Source organism: Sardina pilchardus, chromosome 14, assembly GCF_963854185.1.
Source record: "Sardina pilchardus chromosome 14, fSarPil1.1, whole genome shotgun sequence".
NCBI classification, from domain to species: Eukaryota; Metazoa; Chordata; class Actinopteri; order Clupeiformes; family Clupeidae; genus Sardina; species Sardina pilchardus.
In genome coordinates, this window is record NC_085007.1 from 21,228,530 (window position 1) to 21,245,335 (window position 16,806).

Here is a 16,806-nt window from a genome sequence, read left to right on the forward strand (position 1 = left end):
CCCCTCCAAGAGGGGACGAGGTGACCGGAACAAAAGCTCAGCTGTAGGCGTTTTTTAGAGATATGAAGAGAGAGAGAGAGAGAGAGGAAACAGTGCATCACTGTACCTGGCCAAGCGCAATCGCTGTAATTCGACCACGGCGGCCTCGGTCCAGTCTGGACGGACCAACTAAGCACAAACAAAGTGGTCAGTAAAGTGAGACCCTGCCTGGGGCCCTCTGGTCGTCATGTCCCTCTTGATGCCCCCCTAATGCCCCCTTCTCATCCTCTTCTCTTGCTCTCATCCCTTTTCTCCCGTCCCATTGTCTCCCTGTCTGTGTTATTGACATCTCTCCTCCGCCCACCCCCTCATCCGATGACGAGGCTAATGACGCATCTAGAGTGACGGCTGTGTTGAATATGCATCAGTGTACAGTACGCTTATCATCACTGCCATAGACCCCCCCCACACATACACACACACACACACACACATAACACACACACACACACACACAACACACACACTCCTCCTCCTCCAGACTCTCTACAGTCCATCTGGCAGAGGCGTAAGCGGTCCGTTGTGATAATGCTCCCGATAATTGGGTCATGTCACACTCGGAGTGCACCCTCGATCCAATAATTATGGGTTTGTTGAGGAAATTACTGGGGCTGTATTGATTGCTGATGTGGTGTTAGCGAGATTGTCGGTTAATCACTTTGTTTCTCTCTTTCTTTCTTTTGCTCTCTCTCTCTCTCTCTCTCTCTCTCTCTCTGTGTGTATGGTAGGGAGGAGAGGAAGGACCCCTTGGCCGCCCTGTCCAGGGAATATGGCGGCTCCAAGAGGAACGCTCTGCTGAAGTGGTGTCAGAAGAAGACGGAAGGCTATCCGGTATGCATCCCTCCTACACTCAAACATGACCCACACACACACACACACACACACACTTGCCCGCAGACTCATAAACTGCTCTTCACAAGCCCTCTTCTAGTCATTAAATATGTATGACAAAGAGTGCACCACGTGCACTTAACCATTGATATTCAAATGAGACATCGGGGGTTCAGTCAGTGCACTTGGACTACTGATCATAATCGAACACTTCCTCAAGCTGTAGTCAGGCCCGTACAAGATGACCACACGCACACACACACACACACACACACACACATGCCAGGAGAGAGAGAATGTAAAGAGCAGGCTGTGATGGACAGGGAGAATAAGAGTGATATTCTTGCCAGGCGAGCTGCAGACCACTTCCTTCCTCTCTCTTCTTCGCTTCCCTCTCTGGCCCCCGTAATGTGTTTACTGATCAGCCAAGACGGACGGGCAGCCCTGCCACGTTGCCATGGCTCCCATTGAGGCTGGCACCTACCAGGAAGTGTGCCAGATTTCACCGCCCGTCCACTCTCTCACACACACACACACACACACACAGCCACACACCAACCAACCCCAGGGGTCGGTCAGTGGCCCTAGTTCGGCCAATGGGGAGCGAGAGCGACTCATGGGGGGGTTCCCATGGGGTCATGGGAGAGAGATCTGCATTTTGGGTCACCTTTTCTAGGGAGAGGTATTTTTAGGTCGCCTCGTTCCACTTAAAAGTCACTACCCGGTGACTGGCGCCTTGAGGTCTTCCTCTGTTGTCCTTCTAAATGCACCTTTCTAGCCCGCTCCAAATCTTATAAGCTCTTTTGATCCAGCAGCATATACAGTACATCCCCCCTCTCTCTCTCTCTCTCTCTCTCTCTCTCTCTCTCTCTCTCTCTCTCTCTCTCTCTCTCTCTCTCTCTCTCTCTCTCTTTGTCTGTCTGTCTGTTTTCTGTTTCTTTTTGCCCCTCTCCGTCTCCCCCTCTCCTATGATGAATGGTAATGGCCGCGGTGGGATAGTGCTCGTTTGTCACCGGCCTGCCTAATGTGTTCATTACAAGTGCTCTGGCTGTGCGCATAGAGTGCTCTCTCTTTCTCTCTCTCTCTTTCTTTCTCTCTCTCTCTCTCTCTCTCTCTCTCTCTCTGTCCCTCTCTCTGTCTGTCTCTCTCTCCCCCCTCCTCTCTCGCTCCCTCTCTCTGAGTCACCACGCAATAGCACTCATCCAGGCCTCTCTCTTTCCTCTTCTCTTCCTTTCCTCCTCTTTTTTTTTTTATTTTTCTCACTTTTTTTTTTCCGTTTCCACATAGATGATCTTTCATGCGCTCCACGGGGCCTTTTCCTGCTTGTGTGCGTATACACACACACACACAACCGCTTCTCATTACCAGTCCCATCATCACCGCCACCAGAAGGGCGCAGTAGCCGCCGTGTGTGTGTGTGTGCGTGTGTGTGTGTGTGTTTGCGCGTGCACTCACATGTGTGCGTGCCTCTGTTGTTTGCATGACTCATTGACTCCGTAGCAACGCAGCGCCTTCTTCAGGGGCATTAGCGTGTTCCAAGAAGAGAAACTGGTCACTTGTAAAGGCAGGTGTTTTCTATTCTGCTTGTTATGGTTGTTTTTTTTGCCCCTTTTTATTATATGGAAAGTTGCCTGGCACTGGTCTCGATGCACTTGATGGCTATAGAGAGGTGAAGCTTAAAGGGTAATAAAGAATGAGATGGATTCTGAAAACATGCTCTTTCCACGGTGCAATTATGTTCGTTGCGCTCACAACAAGCGGCTAGTCGTAGTTAATACCCGACGAGGCGGAGTGCCCACTGTGGAAGGAAGGAAGGACACATTACTGTCCTCTGCTGATTTTCTGACCGCTCAGTTAAGGTCATGTGACCTCTCTCTCTGTCTCTGTCTCGCTTTCTCTCTCGCTCTCTCCCTTTTTTTCTCTCTCTCTTGCTCTCTCTCTCTCTCTCTGTCTGTCTGTCTGTCTCTCTCTCTCTTTCTCTCTCTCTGGGCCTATGGCTCTCATGCCTGAGACAGAATGTTGTTGAGTGTTGGAGTGTCTAGCAGTGCGTTTGGTGGAATGTTCCAGAACGTCAGAGAATGTCCATAGTACGCACTGTGCTGCCTGCTTTTATGGTTGCCATGATGAATACTCTCCGATACAAGCCAGCTCACTCAGATGAATCGTTTTGCATTTGCAGAAGAAGCTACTGCTGCTGATTCACTGCAGATGTTCGCTTTGTCACTGAAGGACGACGTGGAATGTTAGATTAGCCATTGCTGTGGGCATGTTGTATGTCTGTAATGTATGCATCTTCAGTGCTAAGGTGCCCCTGAATGAAGAGCAGGTACCCCCCCCCCCCCACATACACACACACACACACACACACTTATCGTATCTGTTTATTTCTTTGAAATTCTTAACTTTTAGACACTGCGGGATTATGTCACTGTCTCACTTGCAACATGAGAGCAAGACAAGACTGGCACCTCTGATTGGCTGTGGTCTGGCACCTCTTATTTGTGCGTGTGTGTGTGTGTGTGTGTGTGTGTGTGCGCATGCGCCCCGTGCCCGTGTGTGTGCGCGCCTGTGCCCGTGTGTGTGTGCCCTGTATGAAGCCATGAGCTCATCACCAGAGTGTGTGTGTTCTCCAAGGTCTGTAGAGTTTCTGCTGATATGCCTCAAGTCAGCCAGTGAGCCCAAACTCACACACACGTGTCAAGAGGGAGCTTACTGAATGAGGCCCTTGTGATTGTGATAACAGCATGAAGATGTTGCATTGTCTGTTGTCATGTCTCCATCTCTTGTCTATGGTGGTGGTTGTAGTGCCATTTACCATTTGTGGTTGGAGCCATTTTATTCTGATCAAAAAGTGAAAGTGTGTGTGTGTATGTGTGCACCTGTGCAGGTCTAACGCGGTGTGAAATAGGGGAGAGCGAGAGGTGTGAATTAGTCGAATCTCTCACTCTTGAATCTGTGATAACAAGATATTAGCATCCATCTGTGGGACGTTCTCTCTCTCTCTCTCTCTCTCTCTCGCTCTCTTGCTCTTGCTCTCTTGCTCTCGCTCTCTCACTCTTTCTCTCTCTCTCTGAGGAGCCTGCGCTGTGCTCAGTCTCACCGCGTGACTTGTGCTCTGCATCCCAGCTTGCCCGCTGATCTGGGATCAGCTCGTCGCCCTCACACACAACACAACACTCCCTCTGGCCCAGCCTCCATCCCCCCCCCCCCCCCCCCCCCCCTGCTGCTGCTGCTGCTTCATCGCGGCTGGAGCAATTTTCACCGTCCATTCCCGGTGGTGCTTGTCCCAGTGTGACTCTTCTTTCTCAGAGCTCTGGTGCTCTTCTCAGAAGGGAAATGTCACTAAGCACACTTGGCTTACCCCTGTCACCTTAAAATCCGACATGGGGGGAAAAAAAAGACTGGGTTGAGAAGAGACTCCGAGAACTCTGTGAGGCAAGGAAAACGAGGCTTACTATTCACAGGGAGTTTAAAATATTCAGAATGGTGAATACAGCAAAAAAAAGTGCCTCAAAAGATCTTATTAACTTATTCTTGACTACGCAACAATGAATAGAAAGGCCACAGTATGCACTCTTGCTTTAGATCCCTTCTCTTCAAGACGGCAGATATCCTGTCAAGCTTTAAGGACAATGTAGAATGGCTCTCTGGACACTAATTCATTAATAGTGATTGGCCAATAGGAATGCACTGAATCCGGCATTCGGTTTTGGATTCGGCCGAATGTTGGACTTTTTTGACGGGGTTTGGTTTCTGCCGAACCTTAGAACCTGTCTGGTCATTTAAATACTCCTGGCCAGCAGTCACATTTCATTTACTGTAATTCACACAGACAAGCATAACTTCTGGCAGCCATTACCGGTAAACTCTTTGTTCTCAGTATTAATATTTTAAGAATTTTGACTGAAAATAGGAGATATTCTCCTGTCAGTTTCTCATCCCTGCCACTATCAATCGATGTCTGTGAACTTGTTGAACATAACCGAGCACTTCCGTGCAGTAGTTGGCTCCAGACATAATCGTTTATAATAGCTCACGCTTCCATTAGGCAGCCATTATCATATAAGTCACTCTGCTCATGGCCCATGGGGAGCGTTCGGAGATCGGACCATCCTCCAGTCAAAGCCTGTTCATAAACTAAATGAATCTGCATGGAACGTGTCCCCTGCTGCACTATGACTGAACTATAAAGAGATGGCAGTGCTCATTGGCTTTTGGTATACGCCAAATCGTGTGTGTGTGTGTGTGTGTGTGTGTGTGTGTGTGTATGTGTGTGTGTCTGTGTATGTGTGTATATGTCATCAGTGCAGATGAATTGTCCTTGAGCAAACATGGCAGTAAAGAAGGATGTAAACATTACCAGACACACGTGCGCACACACACTCGCGTCACAAGCCACTCCTTACCAGTGAAACCTCTCCTGTCATTTGAGTGGTTGACCATGGGCAAACAAACACATATGGCTGTTGTATTTTCTCAGTTGTGTGGTCGGCGGCAAGTCAATGAAGTCCAGATAAGCATCCACTCTTATGTGTTATTGTCCCCCGAGCACAATGCCACACTGATCCAGCACCTCATTTGCCTGTCGGATCAACACAGAGCTCTATGCAACAAAGGATTTTAAGTGCTGATGGTTCCTTGTTTGGGCTTCATGTTATTCTCGTAATTCAGGTGGCTTTGTCAGACTCTGGGAAATAAATGTTGACAATAGCAATTCCGTCGTTACTACACAAGGCAAGTCATTCTCATCTGTCTGTTTCACAAACACAACACCGTAATTTGATGACGGCTGCTAATATGATTGTATACACTGATATATATACTCTTCTTTTCTCTGTTTCTCTTTCTCTTTCTCTCTTGATCTGTCTATCTGTCTATCTGTCTGTCTTCATTCTCCAGAATATCGACATCACTAACTTCAGTAGTAGCTGGAACGATGGTCTGGCGTTCTGCGCTGTCCTCCACACGTACCTCCCGGCACACATCCCCTACCAGGAGCTCACCAGCCAGGACAAGGTCAGGAGGCCGTCGCACATCACCCCATCACCTATCTCCCTTCACACTCAACCTCAGCCACAATCTCAGACCACACACACACACACACACACACACACACACACACACAGACAAAATATGTTTTATTTTGTCCAAAAACAGATCCTTTGAGTCGAGTCAAGTCAACTTTTATTTATAAAGCACATTTCATACACACACATTTCATAGAGGTTTCTCAATGTGCTTTACATAAACACAAGCAAACACACTGAGTGTCTATCTCCCTTCCGTTTCGTCCACAGAGGAGAAACTTCACCCTGGCCTTCCAGGCTGCGGAGAGCGTGGGGATCAAGTCCACACTGGTTAGTGTTCTACATCAGACCCTAGCTAAACGCTTAACTGCTAGAAGTATGCTCGACGCGTCCGACCTGTCGTGTGACAATGTGACGTCAAAATTACGTAATTTCCTGTGTCGCGCTCCAGATTTGAGCCTTGCGCTGATGTGTCGTGCACAGAAGATTTTATATCAACGGCGCACGACAACATTGCACAACAACTAGGAAGAGATTGAGCCAAGCTCACGGAGCCAGTGTCCTTCTATAGCCATCAACCACATACTGTAAACCACATTCAGGCATTATCAATATAGCCTATCCCACATCTTAAATAAGCCCATTAATTTTTTTAAACTGTAGTCATGAATAATGAGAATAATAGTCAGTTTGAGAAGTGGGAAGTTAACTTGGCTAGGCTGCAGCGAGAGTTGCCATTCGGATGACTGATTTGTTTACAGTTGTGAACTACATTGGATAAGTTAACGAAGTTACCAGTGAGAGTTGCAACAGGAGGAATTAAGGGGAAAGAACTAGGGCCGAGGCACATAAGCATTCCAGCAAAAGGTAACAAAGAGATTTATTTATCTTATTATCTTATTTATTTTAACTAAAGGATATCTGCTAAGACCTAAAAAAAATCTCTTTCCATTTAGGGAGATTACACAAACTCATCTCATTAGCTAGCTGCACACAACTTAGAAACTAGATGGTAATGTCCCCCAGTTGTGAATAGCAGCAAGCTAAGTCTGAAATATCATCAAAGAAGCTAGTTGCTACTGCCATTAACGTCAATGGATACCCTGCCTCTGTTCAGGAGAATACTGCAAATAGTGTCGCAATCACCACGCGCAAGTATACATGGTTACAACGTTCCCCGTGACGTCACATTGTCGCACGACAAGTCGGGTGCGCGGACTGTACCGGGACCTTGACTGCGATCCTATCCGCTGGTATTAACGACATGTTTAGGTGCTATGGAGGGTGCTGAGAGCGTGAGGTCTTTATTTGGGTATAGGGAAGGGGTGCGACTGTGTTCAAAGGAGAGCAGCCTTGAAAGTGTCGAGGTTTCATGGCCTTAAAAGACTATATGCTCAGGCCCAAACAGATAGGCAGAGTTATTTTGCAGTCGGCGTCTAGGAGACAGAGCTGAGGTTACCCTGGTCTTTGTTCCTGAGTGACACACCACTGTTCATCACTGTCATTCATCTGTTTTTTTCCCTCCTCTCTCTCTCTGCCCCATCCCTTTTTGTTTTGTCTGTCTGCTGTTTCTTCTCTTTCTCCATCCAATCTCATGTCTGTCTATCTACATCTCTCACTCTCTCTCTCTCTCTCTCTCTCCCACTCTCTCTCTCTCTCTTGCGCTCTCTCTCTCTCTGTCTATACTACCTATTTCTCAGGACATCGGTGAAATGGTGCACACAGAGAGACCCGACTGGCAGAGTGTCATGACCTACGTCACAGCCATCTACAAGTACTTTGAGACCTGAAGACCCTCCACCAACACCCCCACCCCTCCCAGCCTGGGCTTTTATTCAGAACCTCAGAGACGCCCAGCCCTCAAGCACACCCCTCTCCATGAAGGGGCCTACTACCTTACAAGACAAGAAACAAGTCAACGGCAAGAAACGATACCGAAACCATCCACGGGTTCAGCTTCCGCGGCGGTTGCGTGTGGCGTGTGTAGCGTCTCGCCTCCTCCTCCTCCTCCTCCTCCTCCTCAGACAACCTGAACTTCCTGCGCCCGTGCCGCGCTGTTGCACACAAGAGAACACTGCAGCATGCTTATCACCTGACCATCAGCACACTGCACCAAGACAGGCACTCTGTGCAGGCGTAGTGGTTTCACGACCACAGAGTGTGTCTGTGTGTGTGTGTGTGTGTGTGTGTGTGTGTGTGTGTGTGTGTGTGTGTGTGTGTGTGTGTGTGTGTGTGTGTGTGTGTGTGTGTGAGAGTTATCGTGTGCTATTCGAGTATGTATGTGCGATGTGAATATGACTACACAAACGGGCCTTTTTGTTATTTCCCTCCCAGCACAGACCCTCTCTCACTTCCTGTCTACCTAGGCTGCCTGTCCTCGTGCACCCTACCCACCACCACCACCACCACCACCACCAGCCTGTTTGGCCGACTTTCACACGCAACGCCCTCACAACTCACAACGCACACTATTAAGAAAAGAAAAGAAAAGAAAAAAAAGGACTGAACTCAACAGTGAAGCGCTGAGATCAGAGTTGCAGGCGTCCTCTTTTCGGTGCCAAACGAGCGCCGTGCCAGATGACCACAGGGGATCGCATTTTCCTCTCTGTGGCATCGTTGTGGTGATCGTGCCTTACCCCGACCCGTCAGTTCAGTCTCAGCTCATTGGGCACAACGTGCTTCCTAAATCCGTCAGACAGAAATAGATTTTTTTTTTTTTTTTTTTTTGTGGCAATAAGCTCATTTCTCTTTTTTTTTTTTCTCAGAGAGTGAGACACTGACGATTGTTTTGGTCAGCTGATGTTCCACCCAGTGCCAAATTAAGTCTGTGACGGCTCTGTTGAAATCATTGATACCACGGAAATGGTTGTTGCGCCTGTTGGTGTACTTGTATTGTGTATTGTATTTGCCAAGCTTTGAAGTCTTAACACTCCTCATTAGGCATCTAAAAGGGACTCTCTACTACACACTACAGTGACCACAACATATACCAAGTTCTCTATGTGTGTATGAAAACGAATGATTTCCATTACAATTGTATATACCAAGCACACTACCTAGTGGCTTTTTTTGTGCAATGTTCAAGCTACAGCTTAAGTGTTCAAATAGAACACATACCTTGGAATGATTGTCGCACACATTCTATGGGCTGTTGATCTTTCCCGTTTGCCTTTGTCCTACCACAATGCCTGTCACTACCACCCCCTGAGCTGATCAATTATGGCGGTCTTTAGCCTCTCAGTTCTACTGCTGTACCCTCAAAAGTTGCCATTACTTCACCTCGATGCTAAACTAGCCTTTCCTCTACACGTTAATCCTCTGAAATAACTTTGCTAAGTAATCTGATCACCCAAAACAAAGCTCCTTCATCAAGGCATTTTTTTCTCTCTCTAGCCTAGCAGTTATGCTGAAGCTCTGTGGGATTTCCATGATCACGCTCTCTCCACCAGCTCTCCACAAAACACTTTGGGAAAAAAAGGATTTTGAATCCCTGTTTGGCATTCCATTCCATCCCTCATCTCGGATCTCATGCTCCCAGATTTTAAAGCACAAGTAGGACGGAAGTGGACCAAGCGCTCTCATTTTTTTTGTCATTCTTTTGGCCATTTTCTCCTCTTTGTACTTCTCCACACCTAATGGAGTTTGTTTATCTTAAGTGCAGAGCTAGGCCAAAGCCCTATGAACTCATCCAGAAATACAAGAGGCACTAGCCTTGATTGGTTGTGATGAACTGCATCGCTGCACTATTGTGAACGCAATTGCATAGGCTGCACTATTCTAAAGTTTATTCTGGAGCTGGTCTTGAGAAATCGTACAAGTAGTACTCCGATGCGAGCGCACAGCAGCACCGAATCACGTGTACTGGTCTGTCGGAGAAGGACGCCTCAGACCTTTTTGCTCTCGGGTTGGATGCCTTATTCTACTGGTAATCTCTCTTGTCTAATGTGCTTTGAACCCCACTGACACAGACTTCCTGGATCCAGTGTTGAATAGGTTGTCCGTACAAAACAATGTAAACATTCTACAGAACAAATAATATCGGTTGTGCCAAACTCAATATTGTTCAAGAACTGTTCTCATTTTGGGCTTCACACGACATGGTTGAGATGATTGGTTTTCCCTTGAGATGATGGCTTTAAAATATCTACAGGGGGGGAAAGGCCACATGGAAAGACCTGGTATCATTCATATTGAAACTGATGATGCACAAGGGGAAGATAGTTCAACCTCAAGTTCAGATTGGGATCTCCACGCTATCTTGGTCCATCGCCTAGCTCACCCCGTATTGCACACAATCATGGGATCATGACCAAGCCCTTATGGTGACATTTCTGTAAGGACTCCTGATATTTGGGTGTCCCAAACCCAGTCATTTGTTTGTCTGACATTTGCAGATGTAAGCACATGATGTTTTTTTTTTTATTATTGCTATTATTATTATTATTATTTCATAAATGAACATGTTTGGACATATTGGCTTGAGAACAAAGGCATATGCTTTAAATGCTAATCTGCACCTCAAGATGAATTCAAAACTTCTAAGAGCAACAGATGGTAGGTTCAGTGATTTAGTAGACCCTTAACAAGTCATCTGACATGGCTGTGACTAAAATCTTCGGAGAGCTTGACAAAGAGAGTTTTCGGAGAGTGTTATGCGTATTTATATGAAATTTGTCTGTCTTTTCATGGCTTTGTGTTTCAAAGGAAACCCCAAGGCATGGATGTGAGGTTTTTTGTTGAGGTGTTTGATTTGTCAGAGGCTTGTGAGCATGTATGAAAGGGCAAGGAGCTCAAGCGAAACTGTGGTTCGTTAAACAGATAAATGAAGATAATTTGCCTCTGTTTAAACAATTTTTTAAAAGTTTACAGTTTTTTAGTGCTATTTACGCTGAGAATTATCACCCAATCCTTATCATGCCGTTTATTTGTGTCATTTTCAAATAAAACTAATCTACTGTATGTCAACATGTTGAACTGTTTTCACTCTCACTTTTTTCCCTGGATTAGTCCAGAGCCTGGACAAAGGTTGTTTGTTTCAGAGTCTGGGAGAATTTTGTTTATCCCCACCACAAATGGGGAAACACGGAAAATGTGAGGTTGCAGTCTGACAATTAGGGATAGGTGGTGTGGTCAGGTTGACTGGTGTCATATTGTATAGCTCTAAAATTATGATTTTCCTGTCAAAATGAACTTTGCATTTTTTCATTTCCCTTGATCAAAACAAACAAACAAAACAAATAGCCTCTTTTAGTTGACTGACTTGGATATATCAGAAGAGTTTCTCTTATTGAAGTTGGAGTGATTAGAATAAAAAATACACCCAGTGGTTATTTGCTTTTCTCAATTTCCTCTACATGAAACACCATCTATTCAGATGTTACGTCATTACTATTATGTTAGGGAAATTCTACTGATCGTCACAGATAAAAATTCTAAAAGAATTGTGTTGCAGTTGCAACAGTGGAAAGGCCAGTAGAATGAGTCCATGTTGGTCCTTTCAAAGGTAGCCAGGTAACCTAAACTCGGTGACACACCCATTCGCACAAGAGATTTCATCAGATGCAAAGCGTACTAATTGAATGTGTACCCGAACCTGAACCTACTATAATACTGCCATTGTTTGGAACAGAGATTCACTTCCAAGTTCAGGATGCCTGTAGGGCATTATCAGGTCTGCAGCAGATAATTTGGCAGTGTGGTGTCCTCAGCCAGGCCTTGCCATTGATCATTCCCTCAGCTGATATCCAACAGAGGTCTTCATTGTGATGGTCTTACTTAAACGACACCAGATTAATGTTGATTACTGGGCCAGTAAAGCAGATGAGGTTTAATCTGATCTAAAGATGCTAAAAGTCACATTTGTTTTACAGCCACACAATGGAAGAATCTTGTATATTGTAGGCCCATAGGCTAGAGATTATTATCCCAAAAACTTAAATGCACAGTTTCACTCTGAAATATTGAGGGGATTTAGTGAGTCTCAAAATATGGACTAGAGCAGTGATTCTCAAAGCCTATTCTGATCCGTGAGCAGATGTGGTCAAATCTAATGTTTCATATCAGTGTTTCTCAGAGGCCTACGCAAGTCCTCGGAGCTATATGGACTATAGGAATCTTATAGTATTTTGACACAAGAATATGGTAGCCTAATCTATAGGCTACCCAGTGAAAAAATATTATATAAATCCTACATTTTGAGACATAGGGCTAGGCAACTATAGTAAGTAAGAGGGTTATTACAGAGGTATTACAGAACACCATAGAAGTATACTCTGCCATGGAACTAGAAATCATACAGTATTCTGATTCATTTTTCATGAGGGGTGAGCGGTTCTCAATAACGGATTAGTGGCTTAATATAAGGTCAGTGAAATGCCCTTGAGCACCATTCTTTTTATTAAGATGGCAACAGGGACAATAAATAATGCCCAAATAGTTTGCTTTGCTTGTAAAGAATTGATTTGGCTGCAGTTTGTAGGCTGATACACTGTTGAAGTTGCAGGCCTTCTGTTTGTTAGTTAGTTTGTTTTTCCCCCCCCGTGATATTTACAGTTAGGCTATATGGTCCATGAGCTTTTTTAGGCCTATAATTGGGTGGCTAAGTGGTCCTTGGTCCGAGCAAGTTTAAGAAACACTGGTCTAGAGCACTACGCTAGGCTAAAACTAACAATGCGCAACATCATGCGAACGAGTTGCATATCAGACACAAATGAAACGTTGAAGCATCAGACAGAAGTCTATAGGTCTGACGACTATTTATGGAGAAAGTGTGATTAGGCGTACACTGTAAAACCTAATAAGTTAACTTTACTTGAAAAAATTGTGGAAACCGATTACCTGGAAAAAATTAAGTAAAGGAACTGATCTATTTAAGTTACAATAAGTTACTTGTTCAATTAAAAGAAACTAGCAAACAGTGAGTAGGCAATACTCAGTTCCCTTCAGTTGTGAAAATAAAAAAAACTAAGTTAAGTGTACTTTGAATACTGAAGTAAAGTGAACTTAGCTCAAATAAAGGCGCTTACCAAACTAAACTAAGTTCTCATAACTCAAGTACATGAGTAGAAAGCAATCAGCAATACTACATTTTTCAGAGTAGAGTGAACTCACATTACCTGCAATTGTAAGTTGTGTGAACTTGGATAAAATGAGGAAACCGATTACCTGGAAATACTTAAGTTTATTGAACTTGTGAGCAGTGAGCAATGAACAGCAGGCACACAAATACAACAAAGTTAAGTGCACGTTGAATACTGCAGGCACACAAATACAACAACATCACTGTTGACTCAGGATGTTACATTAAGGCTTGTGGAAAACACAATCAAGGGTAAAACATACCCAATATGTAGCAACAAAAATGTTCTTTAAAAAATCGGAAAAAAATTGCATGACTTTGAAAACTCAAAATTATTAACTAAACCAAAACATGGCACATGGTTTTTCACATGACTTATCAGACCAATCCGAAAACATAAATGGACTTTTGTCTGACAAATGGTTGACTTTCAAAACTCAAGATTATAAACTAAACCAAAGCATGGCACAAAAAAAACATGCTTTGGTTTATTCAACCATTTCTCCGTTTTATTCAACCATTTCTTCATTTTACAATCTTTCTGCATTAAATTGATTGGTCTGATCAGATATTACTATTATATCAAAACCAAGTTTTTAAACAACATACTGTAATAATGTTTATCAGACCAATCCAAAGACACCATGGTCTCACTCAAATGTTTACTATATTTTCTAAAAAAAAAAAAGAAGAAGAAAGAAACCTAGAAAATTCCCTGCCTGGAATGGGATGAACAAACTTGTGGAATTTCAAAAAGATCGTAAAAGTAGCATGGCACATGGAAACATAATCAACTTTTGTTGGAGAAATGGTTGACGTGACAACTTCTGCTTACATGCCCTGTGCTTATGAGCTCATGAGAGCATTTTTTAAGGTTTGCATTTTTGGACTGAGCTTGTTTTGCCCAATATCCAAAAGGATTTTCTGAATGAACTCAAATGAATACTTCATTGATGTGGGGTAGTCAAGGTGCAATGCATAAATAAGTCCAAACAAAAGACAAAACGCCTCTGGATATGAAGACAAGTCATCCAAGACTAGGTCACCCTCAAGAATTACCGCAAAGCTGGCAGGGTGCAAGTGCAGAGTAGCAGCATCTGGCTCTGGGACGACGGTAAGTATGCCCACTGGGACCTGGGCGAAGTCCTCTCCGGTGTCCGAGTCCTGCGTAGAATTCAACACAATACTGTGTGAGCCAATAGTCGAGGACAGAATAAATGAATTAGTGAAAACATGCATGAGATGATGAGTAAGCATGTGTGTGCAAGTCAGAGAGAGAGAGAGAGAGAGAAATCCATCAGTAAGCAAATGTGAGTAATTGTTGGCTATGTAGTAACTGTGATCCTAAGATGTCCAGCTGTCTTCACAAAAATAGCAGCGTGTTAAAAAGAAGTGAATAGGTGAAAATAAGGCCTATTATACACTATTGGCAAAAGTATTGAGTCACCTGCCTTGACCCCCATATGAACTTCAGTCACATCCTATTCTTAATCCATAGGGTTTAACATGACGTTGGTCCACTCTATGTAGCTATAAGAGCTTCAACTCTTCTAGAAAGGCTTTCCACAAGGTTTAGGAGTGTGTTAATGGGGATTTTTGACCATTCTTCCAGAAGTGCATTTGTGAGGTCACACACTGATGTTGGACGAGGGGACTGGCTCTCAGTCTGCACTCTAATTCATCTCAAAAGGTGTTCATGGCCACTTCCTGTTCCAACATGACTGTGTACCAGTGCACCAAGCAAGGTCCATACAGACATGGATGACAGAGTTTGGTATGGAAGAACTTGACTGGCCTGCACAGAGTCCTGACCTCAACCCAATAGAACACCGTTGGGATGAATTAAAGGGGAGACTGAGAGCCAGTCTCCTCGTCAAACATTAGTGTGTGACTTCACAAATGTGCTTCTGAAAGAATGGTCAAAAAGGCCCATAAACACACTCCTAAACCTTGTGGAAAGCCTTCCCAGAAGAGTTGAAGCTCTTATAGCTACAAAGGATAGAACAATGTCATATTAAGCCCTATGGATTAAGAATAGGATGTGACTGAAGTTCATATGGGGGTCAAGGCAAGTGACCCGATACTTTTGGCAATATAGTGTATTTGCACACTTACAAAGCATTGGAGGCATTCTATAGTCAATTCTCTATCAAACCTTTTCGTATTCTTCTTCATAAATCAGGTATATCAGTTCTAAGGTAGTGTTTGTGAAGAATATGTTAAAAGATACTTACAAAACATGTCCTGCAGAAGTCACTGTCATCATCTCCAAGAAACACTGGGAGACATCTCAGCACAACGGTCCGTGTCGCAGTGATGTTCTAGACAATTCCAGGGGGAAATTAGTATATTTCTTTACAGATAACAATTGCTTCAAATGCATTATCACAAAAAGGACAAATTGAATTCAAAAAGAACATTTGCGAAGCCTTTTAGAGAAGCTGAGCAGTAGAACATTTTGTCAATGTGATTGTATTGATACCGTCTACAGGATGGGAAATGACCATCACCTTAGTATCAATCTGGTGGAGAAAGCCTTCAAGAGATTGGCCCACTTCTCTTTTAGCCTTCAGCATTTGAATCAGGCTGGGCGTGTGACGGTCCAATGTTTCATAGAACTGTTGACGAAGGTTCTTGCTGGCAACTCTTGAGAACTCATCATAAATCTGTAAAACATACACAAACAACTTTAAGCAACAACATTTTAAGGGTATGACTAAGGTTGGTATAAACTTCACTTACAATAATTTATGCACAGTCTCTTACTTGAGTTTCCGTGAATAGCGCTGGCCAGCGCACCACCATTCTGGTCACAGGTGGTTGCTCCTCCACAATTTCCTTTCGTCTAAGTGCGAAGGTCTGATCCATCTTCTTCCTAATGCCAATCACATCAGGTAGGCTTTTCTTAGCTTCCATTTCCAGCTCACGCCTTATTGCCTCAAGAGAAACTTCATCCTCACCATCAGGGAAATTGGGCAAAAAGTTAGTCTCATTCCTTTTAGCCTTCATGATGTTGCGGCTTGGCGGATCGTCGTCTGGGAAATCCCTCCTCCTTCTGCAGCCGTTCAAAGTGACATCAGCCATTCCAGATCTCCTTAATTTGGTGCGGTAGTTTGCCATCTTAAACTTCAACCAATTCTTCCATCCACAATATCCCCTATAGTATTCAGGCTCCACCAAACAGGGGTGTTTCTTGACAAGACCAGCTGCAACTTCATCAAAGTGATAATCTAGGGGGTACGCCATATACTTATACATGGCCTCTGCAAGTTTTTCTAGGATTGCATGTTTCATGTCCCGAGACATTTGTAACAGAGTGCCATCTCTCATGTAGACAAGGTCACCTTGTCTTAGCCTGAAATTGATGTCCACAGAGAATTCTGGGATCTCAAATTCAGAAGGCCAAGGATCATGTCTGTGGTCTGTATCTTTGTTTCTTGGGCTCAGGATTTCTGTGCTGCATGTGCTCAACAAAGGTGATTGGTTGCGGGCTGGAGAATGGGCTAGATGACTAATGATCTTGATTGTAGATCGTTCTGGTAAGTCTGACATATCAGTCAGGTTGCACAGGGCATTACTAAACAGAGGATCTTCATATTGCAAAGTGAAATCATACAGTAGGCCCAATTTAGATTTCAGATCAGAGAGCAACGTTTCAACATTGCTTGGTTTTCCATCTAAGGTGACCTTTCTGATATCTTCATTAGTCACAATTACTCTAACATGCCATTTGTCTTCCATAATCCTGTAAAACAGAATATTTACATTGTGACATATTTACATTACAAATATAATGAGGTTGGCAATACAACATTTAACACTTAAGGGAAG

The 16,806-nt window shown here is 44.1% G+C and overlaps 1 protein-coding gene across 1 annotated transcript in view; it reads left to right on the forward strand.

Annotated features, from left to right (window-relative positions):
* The window catches only part of specc1lb (sperm antigen with calponin homology and coiled-coil domains 1-like b), a 29,964-nt gene extending 19,099 nt beyond the window's left edge, over positions 1–10,865 (forward strand). Inside the window, exons 13-16 of the mRNA XM_062554407.1 lie at positions 768–870; positions 5,770–5,886; positions 6,168–6,227; positions 7,598–10,865. Of these exons, the coding sequence (XP_062410391.1) occupies positions 768–870; positions 5,770–5,886; positions 6,168–6,227; positions 7,598–7,687 (370 nt within the window). The 3' untranslated portion in view covers positions 7,688–10,865. The remainder of the gene's footprint in view (positions 1–767; positions 871–5,769; positions 5,887–6,167; positions 6,228–7,597) is intronic.
* The last annotated feature ends 5,941 nt before the right edge of the window (positions 10,866–16,806 follow it).